Consider the following 15,037-nt stretch of genomic DNA (forward strand, 5'->3'; position numbering starts at 1 on the left):
GCGAGGGGGACCCGTGAGGAGGCCTTTCAGGGCATCGGAGGAGCAGAGGGAGCAGCAGCAGTGTCTCCCAGGACGGAAGCCACGGTGCTCGTGTGGCGCGCGGCCCACCTCAGTTGACATCGCTTGTCTAAGGGACGTAGGTCAAACCTCCTTAGGTGCCGGGTCTCAGACTTGCTCTCTGAGGCAGGTCCTGGGCATCCTGGGAGCTGAGACCAGCCCCGCCTCTGCTCTTCCACCCGGCTGCAGACGCTTCCTGGCACCCTTGAAAGCCAGGGCGGCAGGGGGTTAGGGAGAGAAGCCCCTTGTGAGATTGTTCTGGACTTTCCGCAGACTGCTGGAGGCCCTGGCGTCCTTCCTGGATATCTCAGATAAGAGGGCCAGCTCCGCCATGGGACTGCTCACCGACCTGGCTCGGGAGGAAAGGTACCTGCTGCCGCTTTCCTCTTGGTCCTGGGGCCACGCCTCACAGTGCTCAGGGATCACTCCTGGCAGTGCTCAGAGGACCCATCTCCGGAGTGATGGGGATTAAACCTGGGTTGGCCACGTGCAAGGCAAGTGCCCTCCCCACTGGACTGTCTCTCCGGCCCAGAGAAGACCCTTTGAATTCCCAGAGTTGTGTCCACCACTTCAGTCCTCGTTGGACCATCTGATGGTGGAAAGAGAGTGGCCGGGCCTCCCAGCATAGACACGCTGATGCCTTCAGGGGCTGTGCTCGGCCACTGCGGGTTTCTCTGGGCTCGAGAGACCAGTCCCTTCCAGGTACAGGTGTGATGACAGTTGGCACGGCCTCCCAGAGGTCAGGAAAGTGGCTTCCCCTTACTCAGTGCCAGTGCTGGGTTGAAGTCAAGTGAGGAGAGAAAATGTGCAGGAAACGGGCTTCCTCCCAGCTGATCAGTGTGTTAGGAGTGACCATCTGCCCCCTCCTTTTTTTTCCAGCTCGGTTGCTGAGTTGAACAGGTCTTAGATTTTTAGGGTTCTTAAGGGGTTTGGGGTTCATTTTAGTACATCTTGTATTTTTTTGTTTTTGTTTTTTCTATTTCCTGAATACCTTGGGGTCTCTAAGGAGAGAGAGTGATGTGGGGAGGAGTGGGGAGGGAGAGAGAGAAGAGAGAGACAGACAGACAGACAGAAAGAGCTCTGCATGTGCTCATAGACGGGCCGTGGCATGGGCTGGGAATGGCTGTTGGCCATGGCACGTGGAGCTGTGCCTTCACGCCCTGGGCATGTCAGCGTGCTGGCCCAGGTTTCCCTGTGTGCGTGGCACACAGCCCAGAGCCTCTGAGCAAGGGTGGGTGGGCCAGGCCGGTGAGTCTGGCAGAAGCCTGGGGACTCCGGCAGCTTTGACACAAGAACGACCATCCAAGATCCATTGCCTGCCATTAAAGGCAGGTCTCCGTACGTGGACACATAAATGCCACATAACAACAGGGGCCACGTCTCTTGGGTCCTGGAGGACTTCTACATGCCGCTGCCGATCCCATGGCATCCAGGTCGGCCCCGTTCCCCCCATGAAACCGTGTTTATGTGCCCAACTGTGCCATGTGCAGACAAACCGCGGCTGATGTTTTCTCACTAGATTCCAAGTCTGGTTCCGGGCCAACGTTGCAGACGTCCTCCCCACGTTCACAGGCATTCTGGTGAGCAAACCGTCATCTCCGTCATCCGAGAAGCCTGTCCCCAAGGTACCACAGAGGTCTCAGGGGACCGGACTGTAGGCACAGGCAGTGTTTCACGGGGGCAGGCGGCAGCCCCGAGAAGGGAAGCCCTTGGCCAGTTTCTCCAAGCTGAGGCCAAGCCCGAGGCCTCCCCCTTTGAGACCAGCTTGTTTTGGGGTTGAGCCCTTTGTGTGTTTCCATACTATGACCCGCCTGTCCCCGGGGGTGCCCCGGTGATATCCTGGGGCTGTCTGTTGGGGTTTCCTGATGTCCCTCAGCATGACGGGGCCACCTGAGATTGCGCTCACCCCGCCCCCTCCTGATGACCTCTGGTTCCGCCACATTCTCTTGCTTCACTTTCAGAGGCGAGACCCCACAGCGACCAGTCCCTCAGCTCTCTACCAATGTGTGGCCGTCATGGCAAACCTCAGCGTGGACGTAGCCTCCCGGAGAGAGATGGCCGCCTCTGAGGAACTCGGAGATGCCTGCTTGGAGCTCTTGGTACTTCCGTTTCTGTTCAGAGTTGTGCTTGGAGCTCTTGGTACTTCCGTTTGTCTATTCAAAGTAGTCTTTTATCTGCTCGGGAGGCTTGGCCTTAGGTTGTCCTCAGAGACCCTAGTATCTGGCAAGTCTAATTCTGAGGGTGCTGGCATCAGTGGCTTCTCCATCCCTGTAATCATAGATTTTTTTTTTCTGGGTGACTAACCTGAAAGACTCCTCCAGATCAAGTCTCCTCGACCCAGAAGTGGCTTGGCGGTTTTGGAGTGGCATTGGTTGGACCACCCTTTTAACAGCTTCTTCCTCTTCCATTCAGTCACACAACACAGACTCACATAGGTGACAACTCTCCTACATACACACACACAGAGTCACTCATGGAACCCAGCTCTCACCTTCCAACATCACACAGGGCCTCCATGTCAGCTACTGAGCTGGTGTGGGCAGTGCTGAGGCTGTGGGCAGTGCTGAGGCTGTTACCACAGGCTTGAAATGGCCACAGAAAGCGCCAAAAGGCTGTAATTTCCCTTGTCTTACCTCCCAAGATCAGGTGTGAGGAGGACATGGAGGTGTTCAGAGACGTCATCTACACGCTCCTGGGCCTCCTGATGAACTTGTGCCTTCACACCCCCTTTGTCTCTGAGGTAGGGCTCGCTTGCTTTGCCACCTGGAAGCCCAGGACAGCTGCTCTCGAGCCTTTAGACTCACAGTGGCAGCAAGGACAGGGACAGCAGGGCAGAGTTGAGGGAGAGATGGGTCTGTCTCCCCACCAGGGCTGCATTCAGAAAACTGAGGGCCCGGGAAGCTGCACAGGGTGCCCGGGTGGTAAGGGACCCTCTGTTGGGGACAGGCTGGAGAAGAAAGTGCTGTGAGGGAGCTCGGGGCAAGAGTACTGGTGTGAGGAAAGGAGGAGTGTCCAGAAGCTCCACAGATCGTTCCAGAACATCCTCCTGTCTCTTCCCCCTCTTAGGTCTGGGCCACGGAAGTGAGCCGGAGATGCTTCTCTCTGCTGAACAGCAAGGACGGAGGAATCCTGACGGTGAGCAGACACGGTGTCTCTCCTTGTCCTCCTTCTGTTCTCCTTTCCTCTCGGTATGTGCTTCGCCCCTGTAGTCTCCACCTCTGGGCCCTGCGACTCCGGGGTCCAGCGAGACATGCTCTTCATGGCCATGAGCACGTAAACACTAAGTTTGTCTACAGTGTCAGGAGACCTGGTGACACACTCCACACCCCACCCCCTGCCACACACACAGACACACAGACACATGACCCCTGTGGACCCCTACAGTACAGGAACCTGAGTGAAGAACCCCTTTTCCTCTGTGTTCTGGAATGTGGACATACCTGTCTGATGTCCGACAGACGTATCTGTCTGATGCACCCTTGTGCCCGACAGGCAGGCGAGTGGTTTTATTTAGACTCTCCTGTTGCATAGTCAAAAAGGCCAAGCGCAGATCTGGAAGCTTATTTACACGTCAGGGCTTTAGCCCCCCTCGGAGGTCCATGCTGGAAGGACTGACGTACTCCTGTCTCTGACATTTGGATAAGAAAGTCGGGAGAGGCCTATACTTAGCTCAGCGCACCAGGAGAAGAATAGTAATTGGATTCCAGAGACGATTTCCCATCACCCTTGGATGGGCTCTTGGTTCACCTCAGCGACGGCCCAGACTTCTCCTGTGGTATCAGGGCCTCAGAGCAGAGAGAAAGGATGACGTTGCTTCCAGAGCTCTTGGAGGATGGCGGGCTGGGCACGAGCACTGGGCTTGGGATAGAGGGTCTGAGCAGACCCAGCATATCCTGCTGGAACCAGTGAGCCGTCCACGGGGCCTGTTTAGACATTACGGGGGCATGCGCATTTGACCTGGGTTCCTGGAATGTGTGGTAGGTTTCCAGGTGCCCCGGCACTGCCTACAATTGTTCTGAGTGTCTGTGCATGTCATGTGTGTGTGTGTGCACGCGCGTGTGCATCCATTAGAGGTGTGTGTGTGTGTGTATGTGTGTGTGTGTGTCCATTTGGGGTATGTGTGTGTGTGTGGCTGTGGTATAAGGGTTAAAGCTTTCATTGGTCCACAAACCCTAGAGTAATGAGCACTGCTCATCCTGTCTTCCTGGATGTTTGGGTTTTCCAAACAGTCGCTCAGGGGATTGGCTCAAGAACTGAAAACTAAAACCAGTTTTTAGTTTTTACGGGGTCCAGAGAGTTAGTACAGTGGGCAGGGTGCTTGCTTGGCACATGGCAAGTCCAGGTTTGAGCCCCAGCACCCCAGGGGGTCCCCTGAGTTCCCCCAGTGGGGATTCCAGAGCACAAAATCAGGAGTAAGCCCTGAGCACCACTGGGCATGTGTCCCCAGACTGAAGAATAGATCAGTCTGCCCATTTTCTCCCTGCATTCGTGATTGTTAGTGCCTCCACGCACACCTTGAAGACTGGGAAAGGGCCGCAGCGCTTCCGGAAGGAGCATCTGACTAGCCTGTACCCTCCGCCCCGCAGAGAGCTGCCGGGGTTCTGAGCCGCACGCTGCTTTCCTCTCAGCACCTCGTGGAGGAGGCCCTCAGCGCCGGGGTGGTGAAGAAAATGATCAAGTTCCTGAAGGTAAAGCCGCCTCCTGGCTTAGCTTCACCGGGCTGACATGCGGTCCTGTCACCCCTGCTGCCCACTGACCTTCCCCCACAGGCAGTCTGTCTCGCCCATCCACACAGATGGGAGCAGAGCAGCACGACAGCACGTAGTGGCCCGAGCGGAGCACTGTGAGCAGACAAGACCGTTGTCCGCTCCTGCATCCCTGTGCTGTGCTGTCCATGGCAGCCTGACTGCAGACGCGGGGGCCCTCCGCGGGACACGGGGCTCTCCACACGCTCCCCCGGGCCCCTGCTGGCTCTCGTTCCCTGGCTCAGGGGAGGGGGCTGGACAGAGTCCACTTGTGAGAGAAGTTAGGCCACAGTTACTCCACAGGAGACATCGCCCCACAGCCTGCGCTGTCCGTCCCCCACAGGGTCCACTCAGCCTTGTGAGTGTGAGGACCCCACACTAGGGGCGGGGAGCGAGTGACAGTCACAGAACCTCAGACTGCACTTGTGGGAGAAGGACGCAGGGCAGAGGCCGTGAGGGGTGGGACGGTGGGCTTTAGTTATGGCTGCTGTTTGGACAGTGCCAGTACGATGCGCATAAGTTCGCCAGAGCCTGCCAACAGCGCACACGCACACAAACACGCATGCACACACACACGCACGTGTGCACATACACACCCACACCCACCACTGTGCCTCTGTGACAGAGTATCTATTCGAAAGGCCTGAGGTGGGTGATCCGCAGGGTCAGGCTGTGATCCGTCATTGCTTAAAATGGCCGAAGCTCCTGGCATTCTCGGGCCTGCCTGTGTGAGGGCCTTGGTGAGCCAGCCCCGCACCCCTCACACGGGGGCCTGCCTCAGGAGGGGCCCTTCCTCCCTTCCCTCTCGCTCTGCCAGTTGGCAGCATCAGTCTCTGCTCAGCCCCTCCCCCAGGGCCTTCCACAAGCGACGACTCGACTCGGGAGGGACTCGACAGCCTAACCACCCTGTGGGGACATGAGTGACAGCAGCCCCGGGGCATGCAGGGCACCGGGCCCACCGGGAGACGAACCTGACAGGCCCAGCAGAAGCTCCTGCTATGGGGCACGCGGAGCCCCCAGCGCCATCCGGGCTGCTCCCGTTTCTCTCCTTCCCTTCTGCGCTGTAGGCTGGCGGCCAGACCGCGTCGCGTTACGCCATCAAGACGCTCGTGATCTGCACCAACAGTGCCCACGAGGCGCGGGAGGAGGTGCTGAGGCTGGATAAAAGTAGGCAACAGTTCCATCAGGCCATGGGGGGCTGGGGGAGGGGGATGGACATGTCAGGGTGCTCCTGTGCAGTGCCCTGCCCCACGCGCCCAGTTCACATGGCGGCTGGGGGCTCCCCTCTGCCCTGAACTATGGATGCCCAGGCCAGAGCAGGCCCAGAGCGGGACATGGAGTCCCCACCCACGCCCTGCTGGCTGCTGGGGGTGCCCCAGACGCTGCCTTTGGCAGGGAGACGCCTTCCAGCCTGAGTAGCTGAGGAAGCCCTCTGAGGCCTCCTTCCATCTCGGAACGGATGGGCGCAGCCTCCCTGCCGGTTGGGCGTTTCCAGCCGACAGGCAAGCTTCGAATGTTCTCTAGCCCACCCACCCCCACTCTGGAGTGTCCTGGGGAGTGTCCTGGGGCCTCCCACGTCCAGCCTGGTGGAGGGCAGCTGGGCCTGCTCTGGGTCCCAGGGACCCCAGAGACCCCCTGGAGCGGGGTGGGGTTGTGGGGAGGAGTGCCGGGATGGTTCCTCCGAGCTCCTGGGGCTTGAGCATGGGGTCACCTGTCCCCTTGCGGGCGAGGAGGGACCATGCTTGCCGCCTGCTTCTCCCACAGAGCTGAGCCTCATCACAGAGCTGCTCCACTCGGAGGACGAGATCCTGGCGGGCAACGCGGCGCTGTGCCTGGGCAACTGCATGGAGGTGCCGCGGGCGCCCGGCCTGCTGAGCTCGGACATCGTGCGCGTCCTGCTGAGGCTCGCGGGCAGCGACTCCCAGCCCTCGGCCGTGCAGCTGAACGCGGGCATCGCTCTGGGGAAGCTGTGCACGGCAGAGCCCAGGTGGGTGGGCGGGCACCTGCCTTCCTGGCCTCATGCTGCCCCCGGGTGCCTAGAGAACATGGCCCTGGGGTGGCTAGGGGGGCCCCCTCCAGCCGAGGGGCTTGTCCTGTGTCCTGTCTCCCATTCTGCTCACCTGGCCCTGCCTCCTCCACGGTGCCTGCCTGTGAGGAGGGTCCAGGGAGCAGACCTGTGAACTGGCACAGTGAACCCGGGCATGGTGCTGGCAGCTCAGTGCCACTTCCCTGTCACCCTGCTCTGCTGGGCCCCAACGCCCCATCATCCATGCCGTTATCCCTGTGTCACCCTTCTCTCCCGGAGGTGCCACCTGTGCCCTCGAGGTACAGGCCCAGCCGGCGGGGGATGCTGCCTGTGCAGTGAGAGGGTCGGCCTGGGTGGCATCTCAGGCCCTTCCAAGGTCGGCCAGGTTGTTCCACCAGAGGGACCAGATCAAAGCTCCTTCCCCTGGAGAGCCAGGCGCCCTCGGCAGGGGGTCACATGGTCCCTGCCACTAGGGGGGATTCTCGGCAGGTCCGGCAGCTCGTGGGGAGCTGAGGAGGCAGCCAGTGGTGTTCTGTAACACCCCCCATCCCCACCGGGATCTGCAGGGCTCCGAGTGCCGCTGCCCGCAGACCCCAGCGCCCTGCAGTCTGTGTTCTCATCACCACAGGTTTGCCGCTCAGATGAGAGAGCATCACGGTCTAGAAATCCTCAGCTCAGCCGCGAAGTACATCAGTGAGTGACCCCCAGGAGATGTGGGGTCCACGCAGCTTCTCTCGGACATGCGACCGGGAGCTCTGGAGGGTCCCGAGCTAATAAAGACCCAAGTCGCCCACGAGAAGCTGTCGGTGCTTGAGTTGGTGCCCCCTGCCAGGATTGCCGCTCTTGCTGCTGAGTCTAGACAACCTGCTTCCAAGTCCCCCCTCTCAGCCCAGGACGGCAGCCCTGCCCGCCCAGGGTCCGCAGGACAGCACAGACGCTGGCCATCCCCTCCAGCTGCTCCCAGGTGGCCACATGCTGGAGAAGTGCCCAGTGTCTGTGATCTGAGGCTGCTGCTGGGGGGATTGCCCCCCCCTCCTTCTGTCTCTCTTTCTGTCTGTCTCTCTCTCTGTCTCTCTGTCTCTCTCCATCTGTCTCTCACCCTTTCTCTCTCTCCCCTTCTCTCTCTCCCTTTCTCTCTGTCTCTGTCTCTCTGTCTCTCTCCCTCTCTCCGTCTCTCCCTCTCTCCATCTCTCTCTCTCCCTCTCTTCCTCCCTCCCTCTCTCCCCCCTCCTCTCTTTTAAAAAAAAAACAAAACTTCTCATTTGTCTCAATTTCCAGCTGGTGAAATCAGAATCACCATGTCCTGAGAGCCTTTCTGCCCCTTGCTCTGATTTTGCACTGGGACCAGAAAACGGATTTCTCTGCCTGCCCTACGTCTTGGCTGGGCACAGGCATGCCTGCATGAGCGTGTGTTGTGCGTGCGTGTGCGTGTGTGTGTGTGTGTGTGTGTGTGTGTGTGTATGTGTCGGGTGGGATCTTGGGTACCCTCTGGACATAGAAGCAGCAACTGGCCACTTGCTCCCCACCCACCCACCTCCAGCCCCTGCAGCCCCGAGCCGGGCCCCCTCCCCAGTGGCCGTGTTAGATTTGCCACCACAGCTCCTCCTGAGCATCGCTCCCACCACCATGAGTCTGGCTCCAGCATCGTGTTTGTGTTTTGAAATGGGCAGCTCCATTTGCTCGTGGACATCCTCACTTTCTCTCAGATGGGGGGGTGGGCGCCCGCGCACACACACCTGTGCACACACTTCATCTCGATGCCGTTGGGAGAAGAATTTCTGTGGACAGGTGGACGAGTTCACGCACGGTGGGCTTTCAGGCCAGTTCAGCAGGGAGAGGGACTGGAGGTGTAGTGCAGGGGTTAGGACATGTGCCTCACAAGCATCTGACATTAGGTTGCTGCCCCTCTGCTAGTACTCCATGGTCCCTTGAGCAGGGCCGGGGACAGTCCTGGAGGTTCCCAACACTGCAGGGTGAGGCGTCCTCATGCCCTCACTTCAAACCGCCAGCCCAGGTGGCCAGGAATCACCAGGAGGGACCCCTGCACCCCGTGAATACTGCTGGGATAACTCCTCCCCGCAAAACTATAAGACAGAAAATTCAGAATCAGTGGTGAAATCTAGAATGTCCAAGCTAAGATAAATCAGGGGGCTTCTCGTGGGATGTCTGCTTTCCTGGCGTCCAGCCGTGGCTAAATGCCACTGACCGTTTCAAAACATGTCCTATAGAGACTGAGGAGATCCATGCAGGTTCCCCAGAGACCCGCCAGGAGTGACCCACGGAATTGATCAGCCCTGTGTCCTGACTCCCTCCCCCATCCCCTCCCCACACTGTACAAAGAAGAGACTCAGCCCAGGTGAGCCAGGGGAGGTGTCTGTCTCCAGGGGTCCCAAGAAGGAGAAAGGACTCTGGGAAATGAAGAAGCATGGCCGGAAGTGATAGTGTGACACCCCGAGGTCTCAGGGTCTGGGGCAGATCTGACCTCTGGGGGGTTCCAGAGGGTTCAAGGAGATGCCTTTGCTTTCTGGTCAGGCACACAGCGACCTCAGGACATGTCACTGCTGCTACAGTCTCTTCAATCCAGCACATAATACGTGCGCTGGACAGGATATATTCACCTGCCTTCGCGTATCCCCTGCCTGGCCCTTGAGATGTCTCAGGTGGGAAGGTTTAGATCAGGATTGGAAGGGGGCGAGAGAAGCGGTCCCTCATGCTCCCAGGGCAGAGGCTGGCGCCTGCCCTGTAAAAGTCAAGGTCTGGACTGAGGACGATGGGAGGCTGTGGGCGGGGCAGGGCGAGCTCAGAGCATGGGCCTGCACTTTAGCGGGATTAGGCTGCTGAGCCCGGACTGTGGGGAAATCAGCAAAGACCGGTCCCAGAGGGGCTCGCTGGGTCGCAATGCCTCATTGCTGGCATTCCCCCATCTTGTAAGCCGTTCCACGCAGCACACAAAAATAATCCTCTTAAGCATCACTTTCCCCCTCCTCAGGCGCCTCACTGGGGCAAGCTCCTTGGCTGGAATGTGAGCAAGAGGGCGTGTGGGGGGAGGGGCGGGGGAGGGTCGCACTGGAGCAGAGCGTGGTTCAGTTTGCTCCCGTTTTGCTGATGAAGCACTAGCCTTATTTTACTGACGCTGCTGTCAGGCTTCTGCGCCTTTCGTTCCCGAGTCTGAATAGGAGCTATGATTCACGAGCTCGGGGCAGCATTGAAAATAGCTCTATTGTTAACCCTCAAACATTGATAAAATTACACACAGCCTTTGCACACCACCACCCAGCCAGCGTGATCTCAGAGTTAGCTTGAGGAAGCCCAGCTCCCAGCCCCACGGGGCATCCTGGCTGTGGTGTTTCGACGTGTCACGTGGTGGCACCCTTCATGCCGTCATAGGCCAGCTCCCAAACACTTGTCTGTAGACATTCTGCTCACCCCACCCTCTTGTGTCTATTGTTCCTGCTGGCCCCTCGCTTCAAAACTAAAATATAAGTTCTCCCCTCTCTCCTCAAGCGGCCCACAACCTAAAGGGGCCGGTGCCTCTCGTGACTTGCTTATTAGGTTCCAGACCGTACTGGGTGGAGCTATTCTCTCCCTGGAAAGATGAGGAAACTGAGCCCCAGAAGCTCAGGGCCTGAAGGGAGGTCAGCCTGGAGCCTCTCCACCTGTTCCTCTCTCCTGGACGCGTTCTTGGCTCCCCTGCCCTGAAGGCTGAGCATGATGTGTGACACATGTAAATGTCCCACCATGTCCCAGTTCTTTTCTGTGCCTCTACAGCTGAGATCTTAAGATCTGGTAGGACAACCTGGAAGATTTCTCCCGAGAGAGATTCCTGCGGACAAGAGCCAGGGAACTCGGTGTACACATCAGTATCGACTAGCTTCACCCAAGGGACAGATGCTTGCAGGAGGCACGTGGTTGGTCGCATCCTCACCAGTGATGACTGTGGCTTCCCTCTTGGGCTGCCCAGCATTTTCTCTCCTGGCTTCCAAACCCCAGCCCCCAAACAGCTTAGAGCCAGACAGCGCCCCCAAACAGATGAGGGCCGAAGTTCCCCCCTAGACGATCAGGGGTCTTCAGAGGGGCCCCTGAGTCCTGCAGCCTGTCTCCCAAGCATAACACCGGGCTTGATAGATACAGATTGTCGGGTGCTTTCAGCTCCTCTGAAGGACCTTTCATCTCTGTTTCATTTCCTGCAAACACTGGCCCCATTGGGTCGGTGCTCTTATCTCCCATTAAAACGAAGGAAAGAGGCCCAGAGATCTGATGCCTTGTCGAGAATTCCCTAAGGAAAGGAAATTCCTGCCTCCGGATTTTCTAGGACCAGAGTCTTCCCCATCGAACCTCACTGCCCCTGTCCAGCCCTGTCTTCCCTCACTCATGCTCCAGCACCAGCAGAACGAAACAGCCGGTTTTCCCTCTCTCTGGGAGTGTGAAGGGAAAGGGAAATTCAACCTCCTTAAAGGCTTTGTCGAGAAGCCTTGCTAATCCGCCAGCATCTGCCGGATGGCAGCTTTTAGTCCCCCCCTCCTCCCCCCCACCCCGCTATGCAGGATTACCTTTCCTCTAGGATCTGGGGGCACATTTCAGGGGGGACTGGCTGAGCATGCCCACATGCCCAGAAATATCTCCATCTTTGGCTGCTCCGTTTTGGGGTCTTGCTGTCTGTGCCCCGGGCCTCAAGAGAGGAGTCCAGAAACACACCCTAGGGAGAAACAAGCTAGCAGACCTACAACCAGGCATCCCCTTTGGTTCCGCCAGACTCTCCAGGGGACATTCAGTCCCCCTGAAGGGTCCGTGTCTGGTGCCTCCAACTTTGAAGGCCGCCTCCCCACAATGCCTACCTGTACAGTACTAGGAAACACTCGCGTGTGCCTCAGTGAGCTGGGCTGAAAGGAGGGAGCCCCAGAAATGATCCTGAGAATAATAAACCCAGCCTCTTTTTTCTGGCATTATCTGTGTGGCTACTTTGCATCTGCTGAGTCAGCTCGATTCTGGCTTCATCTCTGGGGCGTTCTGGCTTCTCTAGTCCCATCATGGAGAGTCTCAGAGGGGCACTAGCGGCTTCCTCCTGTCATACTCAGTGGCTTTGCTTTTCCCTTTTTAGACCATCTCCACATCCTTTTAAAACTATTATTATGCCACCGACAGAAGCCTAGGGGAATTTGATATGTGACAGAGTCCCAGTGGCTAGTAGGAGGAAGGAGGAGACCAAGATTTGCTGCCAGGTCTAAATGACACACATGCTCTGTCCCCCTTCTGGTCCTTTCTTCCGGGCAACCTCCTTCCTTTCCTGGGCAGATGTCCCATTCTCCTGCACAGTTTCCTCGTGTGGCCATGAGCTTGCCCTCTCCTCACTAGCGTCTGCCTGGACCTGTCCTGGTCCTCCTGGGACACGTTTACAGGGTGGAGAACAGGGACAGACTGGGGAAATTCCCTGTGTGCAAAGACCTTGCCAGTCCAGTTTGGAGACTCACGTAGGATCTCAGCATTTTCCAGAGCATTGCTCTGCCGGTTCAGTGGTGGGGGCTTGGTGGGAGGGTGGGTTGCAAATGAGGGAGTTAGAGTTGCTACAAATGAGCAATTGCATGCATGCGCACACGCACACGGACACACACACACACACACACACACACACACATTCATTTGATCATTTCAGTCCAGATCATTTTCATCCATGACATACCATAATAAAATACATCCATAAAAGTTAGGGGCCTCAGGGCTGGAGCGATAGCACGGCAGGTAGGGTGTTTGCCTTGCACGCAGCTGACTCTGGGTTCGACTCCCAGCACTCCATATGGTCCCCTGAGCACCACCAGGGGTAATTCCTGAGTGCAGAGCCAGGAGTAAACCCTAAGCATTGACAAGTGTACCCAAAAAGCAAAAAAAAAAAAAAAAGGCTAGGGGCCAGAGTACAACGGGGAAGGCACTTGCCTTGCAAGCAGCTGACCCTGGCCGGGTCCCTAGCACTGTATAGGGCCCCCCAAGGTCCACCAGGATCTCTGAGCACAGAGCCAGAAGTAAGCCCAAGTATGGCCTGATGTGCTGTGATTCCCCCTCCTACCCCCCCTCCCCATTAAAAGTCAGTAGAAAGGACTCATTGCTCATTGGATCAAAACTCGTGTGTCCGGAATATGTTTCTTGTGCCTTCTGAGAGGATTAGGTTGGAGGAAACTATTCCTCCTCGTTCATTGCCTTTCTTTTCCCATTCTCATTCGTTCACAGCTGTTCTCAGTCATTCAGACTGGGATCCGTTTCCATTCACGGCTGCTGGACATACTTGAGAAGCCGGGCCTCTCTTTTCCAGCTCTCTCCTCTCTCTCCCCACTGGCCATGAACTTCCAAGTGGGGAAGGACCTCGGAGCTTCTGCACTCGACCCCCTGAAGGAAACTCAGTAGCCTCTAAGTTGGCTTTGCTCTTTCCAAAATCCTAAGCATCACCCGCTTATGAATGAGGGACCTGGAATTCTCTGTGGCCTTCTACTTAGAAGTTATTACCACTTTTCCCAGAGCATATCCAAAGACACTTAGGTTTTAGGAAGAAGAGGTGGGGGAGGGGTGGGTACCCCAGGAGCCCTATGGAACGGTATTTGCATGTGACTATTTTCCTGGGTTCTTCCCACAGCCCCAGGGGAGAGTGAACCCCAGGCTTGGCTGATTCAACAGGTAGGTCAACAGAAACACACCCTGAGCCCTGCATTCCCTCCTCTTCCACCCCTGCACAGACTCACAAAGGCGCTTTATTGGGAACCCTGGCAGCCCTCCTTCAGCCCTAGCTGTCTTCAGCGGGGCTTTGCTTCCACATTCCCGCCTGACCTCCTTAAAGGACCGGTGGTACTTCTGGTTTCGTGCTCAGCCTAAGCCAAGGGTAATTTTCTCCTCTGATTCAGACCATCTGGCCCCAGTTCTTCCTCCAGTCACCTGGGCGGGTGTCAGAGTTTAGAGAGTGCTAAGCCTGAAGCGACCTCGCCCAGTGCCAGAGGACTGTCCACCCACCTGCATGCTCGCCCACCCCAGGGTCTCCTGATCTCCCAGAATGTCCTCTGTTGTCTCCCAACGTTTTCTGGGGGTGAGAGCAAAGCTCGCAGGGAGAGGGGCAAAGCAAACCAGGGTCCTTCCTCAAATTAGTCTGGGACTGTCACCCGCTCTGAATGCTGGGCCACCAACTTCCTTCCAAGGAACATGACACAACTATCCTTCCATTCTTCCTCCACCACATTACTGTTCTCTTCGTAAGGGCCACATCTGGCAGTGCTCAGGGCAGCAGGACCAGGCCCAGAAGATGAGTCTACCCAGGACTGCCTCGGGGTCACAAGGGCGGTCTGGGGGTACAGGACGGGAGAGCAACGCAGTGCCAGGGATGGAGTTCAGGGTCTCGCACTTTCTTCTAGGCATGTGTTCTGCTACTCGAGCCGTATCTCCCCAGTCTCCACCAGTATTCTTTTAAAAACGACCCTCTCCTTCCTCCTTGCCAACCCTTTTCTGTAGAGACCAAAGAGACACGGGTGTGAATCTAACCACCACTGACCACGGTCTCTTGCCCGTGACCAGTGACTGGATTTAAACAGAAAGTCCAGTCCCTACCCTCGGAAAGCCAGTGCTCAAGGCACAGGGGCCCCCAGTGGTCCCTTTGGCAACTGTCTTGAGCGCTTCTGCGCATCAGAGCTCATCTTGAGTCCCTCGGGTCAATTATTCTTCAAAGAGGGACTTCTCCAGCCTCTGCTCGGCTCCTGCTCCACTGACATGCCCCTACTGTGCCCGGGAGTCGGGAGGGAGCCACGGGGGACGGGCTTTCAGGGTGGGGACGTGGAGAGGTGGGGGACTTCCTCTGGAGGGGGGGTTCCTCACAGTTAAAGATTCTCAGGGGTTCCCTATAGAAGACCCTTCTGCCCAGACACAGGAAGGAAGGGACTCACTGTCCAGTGCGCTGAAGGACACCCACCTGTTCAGTGTTTGTCATCTGTTCTGTGGACAGGAAAATTCCAGAGGCCTCAGGGACCCAGAGGCATGGGGGAGTGGGGAGGAGAGGAAGCAGGGGTTTCCCAGAAAGCAAAAGAGACCCTTCTTCTGATGAACCGTTCCTCCATCTACCGTCCACTAATTGCCCACCCGACTCCTGTCTGCCACAGATCCGCATTGGGCCCGTCTTGGGCTGCCCGCTCCTGCCCTGCCCACCGGTCCTGCTCCATCAGCCCGTCCTCCCCAGCCCTCTCCT

General features: G+C 57.5%; 1 protein-coding gene across 1 annotated transcript in view; it reads left to right on the plus strand.

The window, feature by feature from the left end:
• TTC12 (tetratricopeptide repeat domain 12) overlaps positions 1-7,784 on the plus strand; it is a 39,492-nt gene extending 31,708 nt beyond the window's left edge. The window contains exons 14-22 of the mRNA XM_004604699.2: positions 331-423; positions 1,577-1,637; positions 2,019-2,156; positions 2,699-2,797; positions 3,124-3,192; positions 4,644-4,745; positions 5,870-5,969; positions 6,567-6,789; positions 7,457-7,784. Coding sequence (XP_004604756.2) covers positions 331-423; positions 1,577-1,637; positions 2,019-2,156; positions 2,699-2,797; positions 3,124-3,192; positions 4,644-4,745; positions 5,870-5,969; positions 6,567-6,789; positions 7,457-7,529 — 958 coding nt within the window. The 3' untranslated portion in view covers positions 7,530-7,784. The remainder of the gene's footprint in view (positions 1-330; positions 424-1,576; positions 1,638-2,018; positions 2,157-2,698; positions 2,798-3,123; positions 3,193-4,643; positions 4,746-5,869; positions 5,970-6,566; positions 6,790-7,456) is intronic.
• Positions 7,785-15,037: the final 7,253 nt, after the last annotated feature.

The sequence above is a fragment of the Sorex araneus genome, chromosome 3 (genome assembly GCF_027595985.1).
Source record: "Sorex araneus isolate mSorAra2 chromosome 3, mSorAra2.pri, whole genome shotgun sequence".
NCBI lineage: Eukaryota > Metazoa > Chordata > Mammalia > Eulipotyphla > Soricidae > Sorex > Sorex araneus.